At 39.2% G+C, this 18,980-nt stretch overlaps 2 protein-coding genes across 4 annotated transcripts; both read left to right on the forward strand.

Annotated features, from left to right (window-relative positions):
* The first annotated feature begins 1,165 nt into the window (after positions 1–1,165).
* Positions 1,166–10,826, forward strand: hp1bp3 (heterochromatin protein 1, binding protein 3). 2 transcript variants are annotated; one of them, XM_074678691.1, is made up of 13 exons: positions 1,166–1,297; positions 1,761–1,841; positions 2,748–2,934; positions 3,475–3,537; positions 3,643–3,799; positions 3,894–4,037; positions 6,303–6,362; positions 6,519–6,661; positions 6,816–6,906; positions 7,328–7,487; positions 8,762–8,873; positions 8,985–9,140; positions 9,424–10,826. In XM_074678691.1, exons 2-13 carry the CDS (start codon positions 1,775–1,777, stop codon positions 9,929–9,931), a joined length of 1,848 nt encoding a protein of 615 aa, XP_074534792.1. In that variant the 5' UTR covers positions 1,166–1,297; positions 1,761–1,774; the 3' UTR covers positions 9,932–10,826. The 2 variants fall into 2 exon arrangements, with proteins under 2 accessions (XP_074534792.1, XP_074534800.1); XM_074678699.1 differs by lacking the exon at positions 3,475–3,537.
* A 1,695-nt stretch (positions 10,827–12,521) lies between these two features.
* sh2d5 (SH2 domain containing 5) lies at positions 12,522–18,071 on the forward strand. Of its 2 annotated transcripts, XM_074673986.1 has the most exons (10): positions 12,522–12,843; positions 13,199–13,267; positions 13,345–13,425; positions 13,505–13,579; positions 13,662–13,808; positions 16,073–16,273; positions 16,356–16,539; positions 16,807–16,912; positions 16,999–17,158; positions 17,259–18,071. In XM_074673986.1, exons 2-10 carry the CDS (start codon positions 13,214–13,216, stop codon positions 17,463–17,465), a joined length of 1,215 nt encoding a protein of 404 aa, XP_074530087.1. In that variant the 5' UTR covers positions 12,522–12,843; positions 13,199–13,213; the 3' UTR covers positions 17,466–18,071. The 2 variants fall into 2 exon arrangements, with proteins under 2 accessions (XP_074530087.1, XP_074530096.1); XM_074673995.1 differs by lacking the exon at positions 17,259–18,071 and having other exon boundaries at positions 16,356–16,588; positions 16,999–17,132.
* The last annotated feature ends 909 nt before the right edge of the window (positions 18,072–18,980 follow it).

Raw genomic sequence — 18,980 nt, forward strand, 5'->3', positions numbered from 1 at the left:
TTCAGCATGGTTTTTGTTTGATTTTACCAAATGTGTACTTATGTTTGACAGTTTAAAGTCTAGGTTTCGCAAGACAAACGACACCTCGTCTCCAAGAAGAAGAGCTGGAGTCACCGGGAGATGCTGGAGCAAAATGTATACTGAAGCCCAGATATCTTAGCTTTGAATATGTTAAATATCTTACTTTGAGAGTCTTCACATATGCATTTGAAGGGTGCCTTCGTGTTTTCACATGCTTTTCACGTCACTGAATGTTGCTCTAAGCTGTCATCATGGTACACTCACTTCTTTTACATCTGAAGTCCCTAATTATGAACACTGGAAAGAGTTTCAAAAACAAGTTTCCCATTCCGGAGGGTTTGGGAAACTAGTTTTGGGTTTTTTTTGTCGCGTTTAGGACAGTACGGGACAAAATAAGAAAAAGAGTCACATTGGAACTTGGAGGGGGACATGTTTGTTTCTATAATTTGAAAAGCCAAACAGTTCAACCACTTTAGATTTAAAACAAAATGTCGAATCCCTAATGGTGCTGTTGTTAAGAAGAGGCTTCAACGACAAGCTTTTATTGACTAAGGGATGTGATTAAGCATGGTATTTAACAATGAATTTAAACACCCATCTGTGTGGTAATGAATTGAAAGAGTGCCCACTCTCTGATGGCTTATTTCTTCAAACTTCCAGCAAGATAAGAAATGCATTTTATATTTCCTAGGTTTAATTTACTCTCAACCTTTGTTGACTCTTAAAAAGCCTTCAACTCTTGTCTTTTTAAGCAGAATGTTGAAAACTACGACCCCCATGATGCTTTGCACAAGACATATCTTCATAATTCCTCAAGAGTTTGGGGTTTAAGTTTTACCGTATTTAATGTATTAATTGAGTTATATTAGTTAAAATAATGACCTTATCATTCTGTATTTTTATCTACGCCAGAAAACGTCGGTTTAACAAAAATACGACGCAAAATCTGTCATGTTTGAGATATGAAAGAAAACGAGTATCGATTGAAAAAATGTTCACAGTGTAATTGACTCGATAGTATTTGTAAAAAAAAAAATCTCCTAAAGTCCAGGAAGAAGGTGTTTTTTGAGGAAGAAAGTGAAACATCTTCGTCAAATTCAAAGGTTTCGATGTTTGGTGACGGCGGCCATGATGGTGGGAATCCTTCGACGTCCCCGTGACGCTGCGACGTGACCAACGGTCCTAATGGGGCGGGGCTCATAAACAGAGAAATCTAAATAAAGGATCGTGCAGAAATTTACTTCTAAGTATTATACTTTTTCTCCATAAGTACAAGGTAAGTTTGATTCATATTATGCCACATTAGGAGAGGAACATGTAGTTGCACGGTTGAGCAGCTTGAAAGACGAAAGCTGGTGGTTTTTCATCCATGCAACTGAAATGAATTTTATCTGCCTTGTGCGACGCCATCACTGTGTGTAAACCAACTGACAAAATGGCGAAATTGCTGAAAATTTCAAGCAACTCATCTTCTGCTCCGTGTGTGAATAGTCGAAATGTATCAACAAAGAATGGCGGATAAGTCAGAGATTAGTTCGCCGTCTGTACGGTGGCGTATATTCAGTCAAATCCGACGCACCTTTTCTTCTGTTTTGAGATAATGGGCCCCAATGAATGAAGTGGGTTTGGCTGGCTCACCATTTTTTGACCACGCACGTAGCACAGAAAAAAGTCCCAGACCCAGCGGCTTGTTTGCATTTTTACCCTGTGTACACTTAATGTGACTTTTCTCCATGCAGGCAAATCTCGTGTGATGCCGATTCGCCGAGCTCCAGCGACTCCGACCGGGGAGAAGGTTCCCTCTGCTGCTGCAGAGAAAGGTTAGGCCGGGGTTGTCCATTACCTTCACTGAAGTACCTTGAACGCACCATTATGACTAAAACTGATTGCTCTGTGGGTATCTGTGTCCATTACAGGCCATGAAATTACATTACATGGAGTCTGTGCAAGTTCTTGTTTATGACATACCATCACAGTTGATACTTGTTTATAGATGATATGATACTGAATAGTTTGCACCACTTTAATTGAGCAATAAAATGTCTCCTAGAGGTGGAAAACAGCATGTAGCTAATGGGCAAGCATCCAGGTTAGCTAGCTTAACTTTTTTTTATAATCAAAACATTGATTGTTTTTTTCCTAAAGAAACTATTCAACCTTCTGTTTTCCATAAAGTTAGTTGAAATTCTGCTTTAAAGTGTCTGAGGTTGACAAAAAGTGTAGTAAAAGACTATAATACAGTAAGACAGAGTATGTCCGAACATCTTCTGCAAGATTTCTCTGGAAATTAAACTAGTTTTCAAGCTTTGAGGTCAATTTATGAAACTATTTTAAGTCTGTATGTAGGGATAGGTACCGAATTAGGTACTTTTATAGGTATCGACCGAATTCTGTCAAAAGTACCAGGTACCGGTTCATGTAAAATCAAAAGGTACCATGTTTAGGTACCTAATTGCATACTTGTGGCTGTGAGGGAGTGGAAGGGTGGCCAGTTTTCCATGCTGGACATAAACACAGCATTGCAAGGTTATTTAATGAAGAATAAACATGAGTAGTCAAAAAAAAATGTATTTATATCCCTATCCGTATGAGACCTCATAGAGGAAGGACATCCTGAGAATAAATCGCGCCCCTCAAAAAAATTATTTCTTGTATTTAACCCAGTGGCTCAGATATAAACAACAATGGTGTTTCCATTTTAATCAATACCATTTCCCCTCCCTCAGACCCTGAAGCCTCCTCCGAGGAGTCGCCCTCTGCAGACGAGGAGCCGGCTGCGTCTTCAGCTGCGACAGAAGACGTCGAGGAAGCAAACAATGCCGCGGACACCGAGCCCGCCGAGAACGGAGAGAAGACAGAGGAAGCCGAAACAGCAGCAGAGAAGAAGGATGGAGAAGCGGGCGAAAAGAAAGAGTGAGTTTCACCAGAGAGCTAAAGTGCCCCTCTGACCCCTGCGATATTTCACTCTGATAGCACTTTTATCTGTTTATATTATCCTTGCCTTCCGCTGGATAACGGCAGACTGCTCCCTTCGTGGTTGCGGTGTTGCATTTCCAAAAGATGTGATCTGTCTGAGCCACGTTCATGAGACAGATTTTAGTCGGATGTTGCTTTGTCCACAGTCTTGGAGGAGTTAAGGAGGAGAGGGTTGTTGTGTCACTAAAGTTTGACCTTTCGTCATCTTCTTAGTCGATTAAAAACCTCCTACAAGCTTCACACAATTAGAACACATCTAAAAACTTCCCTCATTTATTCTCCTTTCACAAGATAGAAACTCGTAGATTTTCCTCCCTTCCTTCTCCCAGACTTTGACAAAACCAAACTCTTAACCTTTCTGCACTCACTAGACTAGACTAGCTTTTAATTTAGGACTCAAATTCCTCTGGTGATCATTCAGGCAGATGTTCTCAAACTTCATTTTGTCTTTCCCATCGGTGACAATCGGACACAAAGTGACAAATGCAAGGACTGCGCGGCTGGACAGTGTGCAACACACTGCTATGTTCTCCTACTAAGGTGAGGATGTGATAGAGATAAGGGTGGTACCAATCACAGTGAAATATCGCCTCAAACGCAGCGACGCTCTTCACTGAACTTGTGTCTCGCTCCCTTTGGTGACAGGCTGAAGGATGGCTACAAGTACAAGAAATCCAAATCCAAGAAGGTGAAAAGGACGATTCCTGCGTGGGCTAGCGTCACCGCCAGCAAAAAGGTTCCCGTTACAAACTTCGCCGGGAATCAGAACAAAGTGGATAATATTCTCATTGAAGCTATTTCGGTGTGTACAAACGCGGAGCATCAGTTTCTCAACAAGGTCGTCAATGAAAGATTGTTCTGACTGTTTTCTGTGTCTGCTCTTTTTGTTGTTGCAGTCCTGTAACGACAGGTCTGGGGTTTCGTTCCAGTCGGTCATGAAATATATGCTAAAAAAATACCCAGGGATGGAGCTGGACCGGAAGAAGTTTCTCATCAAGAAGGCGATGAAGAAGCTCGTGGAGAAGGGAACCATCAAACAGGTGAAGAATGATCTTTAACTTTAACTTTTACTAATGTCTCACTGAGGTAAAACCTGGTTATTTCCATTAATGATACAACTTTTGAATCTCTTTTAGCTTCACTGATTAGTTTTACCGACATGAATATGTTAAGAAATTGCATCAGACAGCACAAAAAAGTGTTGGGTGTCCCAGGTTATTAACACTTAGTACTTAAAAGTTGCTTATCTACCAGATCAAAACTGGTAAAACAGCCTTAATTTCAAAACAACTTTGAGATTAGACCCTAAATCCAGTAAAGTGAATGATTAGGCTGCTTAAACTCTAAATGCATCCCTCCAGCTTCCCCTCTCATGACAATACAACACCTGGGATGCACTAGTTTGGAAAAAAACACATTTGGAAAGTTACCTGATTTTGAGATTAGCTGCAGTAGCAAAACGTTATCAAGTGTTTTTGTCTTGTTTGCACCAGAAAATGTGTTTTTAGACTCAATATGAGCCACATTCTCCTGACCAGTTCAGAAAAATGTCTTAATTCAAGTTATTTAAAGACAAAAATGAGGTTTGAATTGCTGTAACAAGTACAAAAATATCTGCCAATGGAACAAGAGAAAGGTTACTTGTATTAAGACATTAATGTAGTTTTAAGCAAATTTCAAGCATTTTTTTCTTGTTACACTGGCAGATTTTCAACTTGATAAAAGCAATTCAGACATCATTATTGTCTCTAATAACGACATTTTTCTGGACTGATAAGTTGAATGTGGCTCATGTCAAGTTGTTATTTGGTCCATATAATTTTAGATTTTAAAGTCAAAGTCAAAGTCTTATCTAATGAGAAGAATTCCTAATACGGACAGACAGATTATCTGCTGGGCCAATTATCAGGCCGATATTTGGCAGTTTGAGGCATATCAGCCGCACCGCTGTCTGCAGTCACTTCCCAGTCCCCAGCACTGTCCCACCCTCTTAACAATACCCACAGGAATATGTTTTTCTGCCTCTTAAAAAATGATAAGAAATGTTTTCAACTGCAGACATTTAAACTTGTTGATATTTCTGTGCGCAAAGTTTCTCCGTCTATGCTGTGGAAGCCCTAGATGGTCAAAACATTTAAAATCAGTCATGTAAAACCAAACAGGAAATGAATTCAACAGCATTACATGGCTGTAAAAAGTAGCACAAACGCAATTCTGTCCAGTTTTTAAGTTTTCATTTAACTTTATAAAGCATGCTGCTGAGCCTGGGAGCATTTTAACGAACATATGCTTGAAGGCAATGAAGTTTAGTTTTGGAGTTTGTATCGTTTAAAATTTTGACACCAATATTTTCACTTTGACTGCAAATTAATATCAGCTTCAAATATCAGTTATCAGCCTCCTTGACTACAAATAATCTGTATCTTTATCGGCCCGGAAAATTCCATATTGGTCTATCTCTAATTCCTAACAGCCTGATTCAATCTGCTTCGACCCCATCTAAAGCTCAACAGATCTGATGAACTTTGTGAAACTAAGATGTACAGTTAAGGGAGGGATTTTGAAACAGTTTGCATTACTTATTTTCAGGGATTTTTGCTTGAAAATACAATGCCAGATATGGACCAACACACCAAAATCCACCAATACAATAAAAAGATAAAATAATGGGCTGAAGCTGCAGATATTTATTAAAGTTTTTGTGGTTTTGTTTGCACAGTTCAGATTAAGAAGTTCCATATTTGGCTCCTGTTTTGAGTTCAACTTGAATTGATTCAGCAGTCTGTAAGTTACATGTAGCTGACTGCTTTAGCTACATTTATCAAAGCAAGCCATTTTATCAATTTGGTTTAATTGCTGTACAGTACTTCTCGCGTGTTCCCTGTGAACAAAGGTTATGTTTACTGACTGTCAGTTGTGAAATTGGCCAAATTTTCCCAAGTTTTGGGTAATGTTATGATTTTTTCGGGAAGAGGATCGATTAGCTCTCAAGAAGAATTTCTCTTATGGATTTTTTTTTTGTTTGAAAGCAATTGTCATAAAGAAATACACAGTTTCAAGTATATATTTTTCTGATTTTGCACAAGAAATGAATATTCCATAACAAATGTGATAAGAGTATGCACCATAATACAATATGCTACTTCCAATACAGAAGAGAGTTGATCTCTGCAATTATGTGCACAGAAAAAATACCGGTATCAGCTAAATGAGTTGTTAAATATTTGATATCTGCAAAAAAAATCTAATATCATGCCTCCCCACTTATTTTTCCATATGTAATGACTCATATTTGTCTCTCACAGCTGAAGGGTAAAGGTCTTTCAGGAACCTTCGCCATCGGAAAGAAAGTCCCTGAAACGAAGGTAAGCTACTTGTGGACTACTGGTTAATGATCACATGACAGGAAGTTACAAACCAAGTGTTTCATAGAGTCAACAGTCTCCCTGTCCCGTTTCTCTCTATGAGACTGAAAGTGTTTGGTTGTAATCGTCATGTCTGTAAAACGGGTGGTGTTTTAGAAAACAGCTCAGAAGTTGGGGGAGTCTCTGGGAGACGCTCTTCCTCTCATCATCACTCGGCTCTGTGAGCCCAAAGAGGCCTCGTACAACCTGATCAAGAAATACCTGGAGCAGCACTTCCCCAGCCTCAACATCGAGAACAGGTACGGCTCCTCGCTTGTTGGAGGTTGAAGACATGCACGTTACAAAGAGTACATCTGAAGTTACTCTTTGTGATTTTTGTTATCTGGGAAAAAACATGTGAGTTATTGTTTGATTTGACAGAATAAAGTTTTGATTTACTGACTCGTTCCTCAGGCCAGACGTCTTGAAAGCAGCTCTGGTGAGGGCAGTGGAGAAAGGGCAGCTGGAGCAAATCACTGGCAAAGGAGCCAGAGGGACTTTTCAGGTGAGTTCTTTAAAACTGAAACAAAACACTGAACGCTTTTATGCTGTAAAGTTTGCCTGTCACATTTTGCTGCTAATAAACAAAGATGGTGTTCTGCTGGTTTGTGTTACTTGTGCTCTGACTGATCCTTACATCATTGAGTTTAAAAAACAAAAAATGTTCATGATTCAGGCTTTGTTTTATTCTTACAGTGAAAAACAAATTATTTTAACTATAAAAGCCTTTTCCAAAAATCTAACTTTTTCCTCTATGTCTCTAAAAGTTCTGTTATCTTTCTGGAAAGTAAATAAAGACATCAAAGATGTTTTCATATTATTATCCTAAGATGAGTGGTAGATAGAGGTATCCTCTGTACTTGAAGCATGAAGTTGCATTTAAGAGTGTCAAAAAGCTAACTTCCTGAAAATGTTGCCTCTCACAGCTCAAACGAACTGGAAACCAGGTCCTGCTGAAGGGCGGCGCCGTGGAGGACGCCATCACCGCTGCCATCACAGCTATGAATGAACCTAAAACCTGCAGCACCACGACCCTTAAGAAATATCTAGTAGATTCCAACAAGGACAGAAAGGAGTATCAGCTAGGTAACACCACAACTTATTCTCCTTCTTCTCAGCTGAAAACATATAAGACGACTAAATCTGTGATGTTACAAAACAAGACAAACTTTTACTGGAAGTTGCTCATGGAGCTCTCTGCAGCTAATGGCTTTCAGACAGGTGTAGAAATAGTTTTTAAAGTCTTTATATGTGATCACAGAATCAGTCGGTTGATCAGGATGAAATGTAGACCACGCTGAGTGGTGAAAGGACCAGGAGACTGTGCTACTTGTGCTGTTTTTTTCTTTTACAGAAACAAACATTGAAAACAAACACTTTTTATCTGTCAAAAACAGGATGTTCTTGATCAGGGGTCTGAAACCTTTACTTTCATAGGAGCCATTTTGCCACAGCTTACCTGGATTACAGTCACTCTGGAGCCACGAAATCTACTTTATCTTCACAATAAAGACAAAAAAAAAGTATAAAGTTCCAAACCTAGAAAAATCTAGTGAATAATTATCTATACAGGAAGTTTTTGTGTTTATGAGTTGTGCATGCGATCTTAGTTTTTTATGTTGAATACATTTTCAAACATTACCAAAAAAATTTGATAAATTTAAATGTCATAAATTTAATAGATTTGAAAGATTTATGGAATTCCAGTGAGTTGCAAAATTAAAAAACAAATTAAAATAAAAAAATAATAAAAAATTAATAAAATGGGCGAAAATTAAAAAGAATATGAAATTGTAAAAAAATTGCCCAAATTTCATTAATTTTAGATTTTTGTTATAAAAGTTTGCAAATATAAAAAAATGGAATTTAAATAATTTGAAAAAATGTGCAAAACTTCAGAAAGTTTTGAAATTTGCAATTTTTTTTTTATTTTTTTCTAGATTTGAAAAAAAAATGTCTAAAAATAAAAAAAAATAAAAATCTGAAAAAATGAAACTTTTATTGCAAGATGTGATCTACTTGGTAAAAATAAATAAAGAAAAAATCTTTATTTCAATAAAAAAAAATGTGAAGCTACAAGGAGCCACTGCAAAGGAGTCAAGGAGCCACATGGGGCTCCAGAGCCACAGGTTGAAGACCCTTGATCCACAGTAACAGTGTTTATAACCACAAAGAAAACCTGCAGAATGTTTAACAGGTGAAGGTTGATATTTTTGGTTAATTCCTGATAAAATGAGAAATTGGATTTTTGTACAAGTCTGAATCAACTGATCACAGTTTTTCCTCTTTTGGGAAATTATCCAAGAGTTGGTGACATGATTTGCGCATCAAAAACTAACGGAAGTGTATTTTTTCCTTAGTGGCCAGTTTGAGGAGGACTTTGTCAAAGTGTAAAGTACTGGGTTGGATGGAGCAGATCACCGGTCACGGCTTCACAGGAACCTATCAGCTCTCGTTCCCGTACTACCCGAGGTACGACACCAAAGTCTGACTCATCTGTATGAAGATATATCCAAGGACTGCGTATCTGATAAACTTCTCTTTTTTCTTCCCTCTTTTATTAAAACAATATTCAATCTTCAGTCCCACCATCCTCTACCCTGAAAAGTTCAAAGAACAGCCGAAGAAAAACTCTCAGCCTGCAGCCAAGCGGAGGAGGACGGCTGATTCTTCTGACGAGGAGGAGGAGGAAGAAGAAGAAGAGGAAGAGTCTGAGGATGAAGCTCCTGCTCCTAAGAGGTGGGTTTAGAAATACTTCACATATAGATATATGTTCCTAATTTTCAAAGTCTGCAGAGACGTTAAAATCCCAGTCGTGTTTTCTATCTGTGATAATTATACACATCCATTGAGAGTGGGAGCTGACTCCAGTGAAGGAGTAAATGTTGTCAGTCTAAACTGAGTGTGCTGAGCTTCCTCTTTCCATTGATGCAGTTTTCAAATAGCCCTTCACCTACAAGTGCTGTATGTACATTATGTGCCTCACACTTGAGTAAAAGTTTCCTGCTCACATTATTTTTAGGAAAGCTCAGAAGAGGCCTCCGCCCAAAGCTCGCCGTCCTCCACCGGCCAAGAAATCTCGGAGCGCTAGTCCGTCTAAAGCAAAGAGCAGGGGACGACCCCTCGCGAAGAAGTCTCCGGCAAAGAAGGCCGTGTCCTCAGGCAAAAAGAAGGGGAGGAAACCTCCACCAGCCAAGAAAGAATCCACAACAGCACCTAAAGCTACGCCCGTTAAGAGAGGCGCTCCTGCTAAAAAGCCCAAAACGCCTGCTGTGAAGAAGCTGGCCAAACGCGGGTCAAAGAGGCCTTCATACAGAGAATCATCCCCTGATGAGGAGGAGGAGGAGGTCCCAAAGGAGACGACGAAGTCCAAGCGATCTAAGCCTGAGGAGAACGAGGAGCCTGCAGCTAAGAAGCCAGCGACCAAAGGAGGGAGGAGGTCTGCGCCTGAAGAGCCCGCCTCCAAGTCTCCCGCTAAGAAAGGCGCCAAGAGCAAGCAGTCTGGTCGCAAGTCGAAGAGAGGGAAATAATGAGCCCAGGAAGACCTTCCACGAACTGGGCCGCTTTGTTTCCGTGCTCTCACTCTTTTTATCATTTTCTCCCTTTTTAACGGGGCAGTAGTTTTTTTATTTCTATTGTAGAATAAGAACGTTATCCTACCAGTTCAGTTTACTGTACATTGAGAGGTTCTGCATTTCCTTTTTATCCACCGTGTGTAGAAAAGCTCAGTTAGTGTTGCCGTTAAAACAGCTGCCAGGTAAGGGAAGCATAGCGAAATCTGACATACTGTAACTAGAGCCATGCAGTTACTTCTGTTTTTATATACGTGTTCCTCATTCGCTCTATAGGTGCTGGAAGCACACAATCCTAATACCAAACAATGTGAAACGTCAGTATTTTGGAAGGATGAAAATGAGTGTTTTAGGTTATAAATTAAAAAGTTTACTCTGTAAACTGATACACTAAGATTTTATGAAACACAGTCTTCTCTCCTGGGTTCTGGAATGATAATATAATATAATATAATATTTTGGCCTTTTTACTGTGACAGAGTCAGGATTTTTATGCATATCCATTCACTTGTGATCATAGCTCAAACAATGATAGATATGTTTATATATAATTACAGAAACTCCCCCTAAAAAAGACTGCAGGTAACGAAAAGTTGACCCTCTGTAACTCCTCAGCCTGACAGTATTCATTTAAAAATGAATCACGTTTGGGAAAGTGTCATTTTTTTAATGTGTGTTTCAACAGGCAAAATTGATTTTCATGCTTCACAGCTGTAACTCAGTACCAAATTGTAAGAAATGTGTGTTGTGAAAAAGAAAAAGGAGGATAATAGCTCATACATACCTGCATGCATGTATCCCTTGTGTTGTTAAGCTTTTTTTCCAAGTCATTAATAAAATGGCTATATTTGTATTCTATTTGTATTAATTGCATTTGGTGCACGTAAATATATACTGTATTTAAAAAACAGCTTATTTGGTCATGGTAGAAAACAAGTCGACATGTAAGTCTTCCTTTGTTTGACAACCTGTCAGTTTAACTCAGACTGAGGTTTCAAATAAACAGATTAAAGGAAAATCTTTCAACATATGACAAAAACAGTGTCTGGTAGACACCAAATGTGTCTCATCATGTCACCAAGTAGTGGACTAACCCCAGCTGATGTAAATGCACAAGTATGGAGGCCCCGAGTGTCCAATTCTCTATTCTGTTTTCCCATGTTGAGCTAATATCAGTCATTATTGTGACATATTGTATCCACACCATGCGATCATAACCTGTAGGGTGGATACTAGCAGCTCTCTCATTCTGTTTAGAAAGAGCATTGGTATTTACATAAATTAAACATTTGCTATGTGAAAAGCAGCTTTGACGTACCAAGATTGTAAACATCTGAAAAAACGTCCCGTAAATAATCAAAAATTTACTTATCACAGGAAAATATATAAGTTGACATGTTCAGGGCTTCAGTGTTACAGCAGGCAATGCAATTTTATCTTTACCACATCGTATACTCAAGTTAACTCTGTCTACTTCATAAAGAAATCACACTAGCTGATTAAACATTGAAAATAGAGTTGCTAAGGAGTGGAAAGTTCCTTCAAATTTTCCATGAGAATTTTAGCTCAAGAATAGTGTAATTTTTCGGGGTTTTCTGTCATCAACTTTGACGATTTTTACTACAAATTCTTGGGATATTTGGCGTTTTTCGTTTCTTTTCTTTTCTTTTCTTTTTTTTTTTTTTTTTTTTTTGCTTATCAACTGATCTTGGTTTGAACCATGATTGCACATTCACCTGTATAACATGAATCACATGTGCAAACAATTCCAAGCACATTTGATCGTCACCAGTCACTCAAGGTAAGATTTGATGATATTACTTGGGTGAATATATATTTAATGGTATGGTTAAATTTTAAGTAATGGACACATTTAAGTTAATGTAACAAATGCTTATCAGAATGTGTTTAATTTTCACAGGTAAGTAAATATTCATGCTTATGTTCATGGCAGTAAGCTCAAAAAAAAAATCAAAAAAATAATTTATGTCATTTAGAAATGTTGCACCAGACCAGATAAATGCAGTTGATATAAACACCATAAATTCACATTAATCCCTGTTGATTTAAATTGAAAGCACTGAAACACTCAGTCAAAAAACATTTTTTTAAGAAAAGGAAAAATAAAATGTAAAATGGAAGATATGAAAAAAAAAAAAAAAAAAAGGTAGAAAAAAAATTATTTGAACAAAGCAAAAAAAAAAAATCGAGTGCTGCATGGAGTAATGATTAGCTTTACTAATTAGCAAAATACAGGATTGTGCTGAAAAATAAAAAAATAAATCAATTTATTCCCTTAATTAGATAAATTTTAAAAAGTCCAATTTTTGCCACAGAGAAAAATTTTCAGAGAAAAAAGTCAGAATTCTGAATTCGAAGTCTGAATTTTGACTTTTTTCTAAAAAAAAAAATTTTTAAATTTAAAAATTAAAAAAGCACGTTTTTTTTCAGTGGCCCTAATCCTCTTCCGTAGAGTTTTTCCTTTTCTTTTTTTTGTCACGTTCGCTTCATCTTGTTACCAACTTTACACACGTTGTGACGTCACCAGGTCGAATTGCGCAATGACCAGGAATGTCTGGGAAAAAAATGAGTGGATCGAGAGGAGCAGACGGAGGGAGGAGTGATTCAACGCTTTATCTTCCGCTCGGTGTCGTATCCCAACAGGAGAAGTGTTTCTGAACTCCTTCCCCTCCTTCTTCTCGTCCTTCTTCTCCTCCTGCTGCTGTTTCTCACCGTCACCACCACCTCGGACCCGAAGCAGCAGCAGAAGCAGCTCACCTGGACCACGAAGCGGCGTGAGGTGAATGCAGGTAAAGGTGAGGAGGACATCGGCGTGTGGAGAAAGACTGGGCGGAGGTGAACTCTGAAAAGTGAGTGAACGTGATTTACACAACCTCGTTTCCGACCTTTGAACTGAGCCTAAAGTTTCACTAACCTAAATTTGACAGTGCTGCCTTCACTTACTCTGCTTAAATGTCGGTTATTTGTCAGTAAACGCTCGTAAAGTTAGCTAACTTTAACGTAAATCACCAGTGACGTTGACGCACGTGAGACAGAACGTAAACGTGTCAACGCTGCACCAGAACGTAAACAGCAAAAATACTACAAACGCTTCAAAACAGACGTTTAATCTTCCCACCAAGCTGCAACTGTCTCCTTTTGATCATGTTTTGACAAGTTAATGATGATTTTGTAGAGTTATATTATCCTGTGTGTCTTTCATAGACAGAAACAAGCAGCATGGGTGAAGCACCAGTCAGAGAGGATGGTACAGTCATCACACGATCAGCTGAGGTAACCATCAAATTACATATTTGCTTCAGTTTACACGCCTACGTTTGTTTGTCTAAACCCCTGTCTTTGCTGTGAAGTACGTGGGCTCATTTCCTGTGGACGACCGCTGTTTGGATGACCAGATCGAGCAGCTGCACACTCAGCTGAAGGCCCTCAGAGTAAGTACTGAGCCTTTTGAGCTTCCTTAAACTCTCTTCAGTCTAATCTAAATATACCTCACACTGTTTCTTTAATTAGACCTGCAAAAGAAGGAGGCCTGTGTCCATAAAATTCTCCATCAAAGGTGTGAAAATGTACGATGAGGATGAAACAGTGAGTATAGTGATTGATTTCTATCAAAAAGAAATTTTCACACCTGTAGATGAAGAAGGTTTAACATCTGTGTTGTTTGCAGACGCTCCTGATGGCTCACGCTCTACGCAGGGTCTCTCTGTCCACCGCCAGACCCTCCGATGCCCAGTTCGCCTTCGTATCCCACAACCCAGGAAGCCTTGACGCCCAGCTGTACTGCCACGTCTTTAAAGCAAGGCATGCCAGAGCGGTAAGAGACAGATTTACTGATTCCTCTATTACCAACTAAGACAGCTTGATCTGTGAATGAGTGTGTTTTTTTCATATGGACCAATTCAGGGATGACATCATCTAAAGTGTGCACACACAACAGAAGTGGCTTTTAGTTTCATTCATTTGGACAAGTTATCACTCTTTGAACACTAAATGTAAGCTGTAAGCAGCATAAAATGTCTGGTTTTTCTGTGGTCAGTTGTCAGAAATAATACTGTGCCATAGAGTAGGCCTTGGTGATAGAAATAGAAATATGAGACATGGTTGATAGAATTTCAATAGAATTCATTCGTTCATGTTTTGATAGACGTTTGATTAGCAAATCAAATCTGGGGTGAGGAGATGCAAATATGATCATTTAGCGCTTGCAGAGTGATTTATCAAACCTGAAACTGTTGGCAGTCACTGTTTTTGCACTTATATTAGCACGTTTGAAAGGCAGACGCAAACTGGCACAGCACACAAGCACACAAATGGCTGTACCAGAGAAAGTCTTCTGTGCGTATCAAAACAGTTAGAGTGTCATGAATAAAATATTGGAGACATATTGTCTAACTGGGGCTTTGTGTTTTCACCGGCTGTGCTGGTCTCTCTGCTGGTGCGTAATGAACGTTTATCTCCTGTGTTCTCCGGAGAGCCTGAGTGTCACGGCAGAGGGCGCCCACCACGTTGGAAACAGTCTGTGACAGATTCGTCTGATTTCTCCAACTCCATGGCTTCAAACTTTATTTTTCCTTTACGACCACTCTGCTCTCCCAAACTCTCCATCGTGACAGAATGAAGCATGTGCTACATCTTCATTTAAAAAGGGCGGTTTGCTCGCTGTCTTAGTAGATCACCTGCAACATGCCCACTAATAACAAAGTAAAGTAGATGTACCTGTTTTATTTATCTAAAGTAGTTGTATAGTGTTCTTCAGTACATCTGTCTTGTTCAACCTCTGACAGAAAATAAATCAAGTAAAAAATAAACTTGTGATGTCTCCACAATTCACTTTTGAGTAACAAAGCATTTAAGTTTGATGAAATAGTTATTTGATTTATATTGTGATAAATATAGGTATGGACTGATACGAGACTATTAAAAAAATATTGTGACACAGTTTTTTTTCTCGGACTGTGGTGTCAACTTCTGTCAAGTTTGGACCTTTACAGAGCTAACGGTGTTTTGAGGTTAAGAGTGACCGTGCTAACTGGTGACTCTTTTCTGGCTCCTTTATTATGACCCAGGTCTTAGCTGTCTGTATGCCTGTCGGTTAGGGAGGGTTTCTGGTCTATTGACCCACGCTGATGATGGTATATCCCAGTCTGGCTAGTGTCAACAGATAATGCAATCACAAGCATCGAGTCACTTGTGTGTTTAAATTCCTCTCTGGGGGGCATGCTGGATTTTTACACAAACAAAATGTCTTTCCACTTGTTGGCATTTTCCATCCACTCACTGGTTCCTCACAAACCTGTGAGTTGTTTACCATCCATTAAATTGGTGTTATGTAGTTTAAAAAAGAAGAGTTTTTTGGAGGTTAACATCCTCACATCACTTGGCCAACCATTGTACCCCACAGCTAGAAAATACAACTGGTGTGAGCTCTGTTAGCCATGTCTTCAAATGGCACGATGCTACTGGTATTCCCTCTGTTGCTGGGTTAGCATGGCTAGCTCGTCCATCTTATTGGAGATAGATTTTACGTTCTTAATAACGATGGATGGAAGGACAGGTCCATGTCGTCACTTCTTAGCTCACACCTGAGAACCAGCACGTCATCCTCACCTCTTTCTCGTCATCTTGTGGAAAACATCAGGCCTTGCACCAGTTAGCATTGACATGCTACAGGCTGCTTTTTATCTGAAGACACAAAAAGTTTGGTGTCCATGACCAACAAATGAGCCATACAAAGTAATGACCCATTCCAAATACATAGTTGACGAAAAAGAGAAGACAGAGCTGCTGCAAAAGGCAGCCATAACCAACAGGGCGGCGCCTAGCATGTTTTTCATGTGTACCATGAAAAGCAGTCAGTTAAAATAATGAACTCTCAACTATGCCACTTTAGTTATAATCTAAATTGTTGCTTAAAATGTGGTGACTAAGTCCATGAAAGCTTCCTTGGTAAGGTTTTGTGCCACTTATTTGAAGCAAATGAAAACTGTAATGAGTTTCTTTTCTGAATTTTTTTTTAACCAATTTGAGCACTTTAAGTAGAGTACAACTTCACTTTTTTGTCAACCCTCTCTGTTGCAGGCTCAGTTCCTGAACCTGCTGCTCTGCCGCTGTTTCCAATTGTCTTACTTGGAAAAGCACCCAGAGGAGGCCCAAGAGGACTCTGTTGGTTCTCTTCCTCGTCGAAACCCATCCCTGCTCAACCACGGCTTCCCTCTCAGCGTCAGCGCCTTGGTGTCTTTTAGAAGAGCTCCTTTCAGGGGGTTGTTGCCTGGGACTAAGGTGCAGTGTTTACAAAACTCCACAGAATTTTCTTTTGGTTTGCAGCTCCTGCTAAAGCAGTGTCTTTTTCTCTGATTGACAGAAGAGTCAGAAGTCTTCTGATGATCCACCCAGCAGCCAAGATGAAGTCTTCCCCACCTCCTCTCCCTCTTTGACGCGCAAGAAAGCCATCCGCACCAAAGTGCTGCGCTCTGGAGCTTACCGCTCCTTCACTTTCACGCCGCTCAAACAGCGGGTCGTTCAGGAGCGACTGAGTGTGTCACAAGGTGGGCCGAGAGTTCACAGAGCGCTTTCAAAGGTCAAAGAGTTGATTAGGTAAAGCAAAACCCTCAGTGTCAGGTGATGGGCAGTCACTCACCGTCTGTTGTGGTGTCAGAGGGTAGGTTTTTAAATAATACACAACCTGACACGGTGATTAAGATAAAGCTTTGGGATCAGTGTTGTTCACCCAAGCACAGCTAATTAAATGTCAGCACTTTTAGATGTTCGGTTACCCTATCTCTTTATTTACTGTGATCTCTTTTTGTGTAAAGGAAAGGATCAAGACACAAAGCCAAAAAAGAGATCCCGAGCTCCCAGCTTGGCCGAAACAGAAGAAGCGCTGGCTCAGGCGGTGTGGTGCTGGGCTGGTATTGCGGTGTATGTGTCACTCCTGTGTTTACCACATCTCATTTATTGTTAAGCCTTTTTTAACCTAACTTTTTGTTTTTTAAACTCTACTTCAGTGACAGCAGCTATTCCCTGCTCGCAGACGATGTTCTGGGCTCCTACCTTCTTTGCCCTCATCCCAAGAAACCCAAATGTGGCTCTCTGATTATCCGATTCCCTTCAGGCCTCATCACCCACCTTATTGAACACACCCGCAAAGGGAAATTCCTGTTGGAGGTAATTGTGTAGTCAGAGGGTTGTTTTTGCCAAGCATCAGGTTAATATTTACCAAACTGACTTGCTTTGCTGACTTGATTTTTATCATGTTTCTTCACAGAAATGTAAGACTGAGTTCAGCTCGATAGCAGAGTTGATAGAGCACTACACAGAGAATAAGGGTGAGCTGCCGTGTCCACTGAGCTGTGCCCGGGTTAACCACCTCTACGAGTGGGAGGAAAATACCAGCAGACAGCAGGCTGTGAAGCCATACAAGAGCTCGCACAAAGCCAGAGCCAAAAGCAGCCAGAGGAGGGACTGGTTTTAACCCGGGGCATTGAAACTAATGAGCTGACAACATCAGAGAATCCAAACTAGGAGGCACTTTTCTCCTCTAGCACATAATATTCCCTATGTTTGTGGTCACATGTGGTGTTTTGGGCTTTCTGAACTATAACTCAATGTAAATACTAAAAGTTTGGCACTGGATGTAAATAGTTTCCAGAGATGACTTATTTTTCTGATATTTTAAAAGTATATTTTTAATACATAAATCATGCCTTTGAGGCATAAGAGTTTATTCCTGTTTTTAGAGGTACAAGAAGCTCACTCTTCTTTTATTCTTGTATTGTAAACATTGTGCACTTGTATGTTTTCTCCAGATTTTATGATTTGTTTGTTTGTATTCGTACTTACAAGCAAATCTTTGTATGATAGACATTAATGGGTTAAACCAAAAGAAATGTAGGCTGTATTACAGTGTTTTCCTTAATATGTATTATCTTACCCTCTTACCCTGGTGTACCAAATACGACCCTCATCGTTAACTGAGAATGTTTTTTTACCTGAATTATTTTAAATCAGGTCTGCCCAGTTATTTGTCTTATAACTTTGTCTTTGAGATATATATTTTTAACAGCCCATTCGGGCTGCTGTATTTTTTTTATTATATGAGCACTATTCTTTAACATATAGACCAACTAACTGTGTTCAGTATTGCTCATTCCTGTTGTGATTAAACGTCAGGTTTGTTCTTATTAGAACCTGAAACACGTTGAAGTAGTTTTTTATGACTGAAACAGCTTTGGTAAGTTACCATTTAGGTACACCAAGCTATGGGTTAATGTTGGGTTTATTGAACAGAATCAAACCTATCTTCCCCATGCTGTGAATGTTCCCATGAGTTATTTTGTTTATGTAGGGAGAGTAGTTTGAGCATAAAATTGATATCAGTGATATCAACCACAGTACAGCTCTACTAGCACACAGTTTTAGAGTACATGTACTCAATTTTGGTTTACTAGTGCACTAGGAGACTTTTTTTCAGAAAATTGAAGTACTGTTTGTGGTAAAACTCGAAGCTGTTCTAGTACTACTGGTAAGACAAAATGGTTTGTTAGAAGACGACTTTGCTTTACCAGTAAGGTCTACTTGCACACTAGCGCGCCTAAAACCTTTACTAGTGAAACAAAATTTTGGTTTACTAGTACAACTAGTAAACTCAAAATATCTCAGTACTAGTGTCATAGTACTATTAGAATGTTTGTAGTCTACTAGTAGTACTAGTAAAGCCAAAAGAGCCACTAGTAGTACTAGTAGACCTAATGCAAATGAAGTAGGAGGGATTATAAACAAACCATCTAGTTCTAGTAGACTTAAAACAATCTTTAAGTACTACTAGTGAACATTTTTCAGTCGACTAGTAGTGCTATCGACGCGTCTTGCTTTACTAGTAAAGAATACACAAGTACAAGTAAACCAAAATTAAACCAAAACTATGGTTGATATTACTGATATTAATTTTGTGCTCTAACATCTTTCCATATTTACAGACCCAAAGTAA

This window comes from Halichoeres trimaculatus, unplaced genomic scaffold (genome assembly GCF_033239565.1).
Source record: "Halichoeres trimaculatus isolate MK-OKI-2021-1 unplaced genomic scaffold, fHalTri1.1 fHalTri1_scaffold_1, whole genome shotgun sequence".
Lineage (NCBI taxonomy): Eukaryota > Metazoa > Chordata > Actinopteri > Labriformes > Labridae > Halichoeres > Halichoeres trimaculatus.

Excerpts from the sequence above, each read along its gene's own strand:
- sh2d5 (XM_074673986.1), top strand. The coding sequence starts at position 13,214 with ATGGGTGAAGCACCAGTCAGAGAGGATGGTACAGTCATCACACGATCA. Across the intron at positions 16,274-16,355 it reads GGTTGTTGCCTGGGACTAAG|AAGAGTCAGAAGTCTTCTGA; the intron begins GTGCAGTGTTTA and ends TCTGATTGACAG. Across the intron at positions 16,540-16,806 it reads GCGACTGAGTGTGTCACAAG|GAAAGGATCAAGACACAAAG; the intron begins GTGGGCCGAGAG and ends TTTTGTGTAAAG.
- hp1bp3 (XM_074678691.1), top strand. The coding sequence starts at position 1,775 with ATGCCGATTCGCCGAGCTCCAGCGACTCCGACCGGGGAGAAGGTTCCC. Across the intron at positions 1,842-2,747 it reads CTCTGCTGCTGCAGAGAAAG|ACCCTGAAGCCTCCTCCGAG; the intron begins GTTAGGCCGGGG and ends CCCCTCCCTCAG. Across the intron at positions 4,038-6,302 it reads AGAAGGGAACCATCAAACAG|CTGAAGGGTAAAGGTCTTTC; the intron begins GTGAAGAATGAT and ends TGTCTCTCACAG.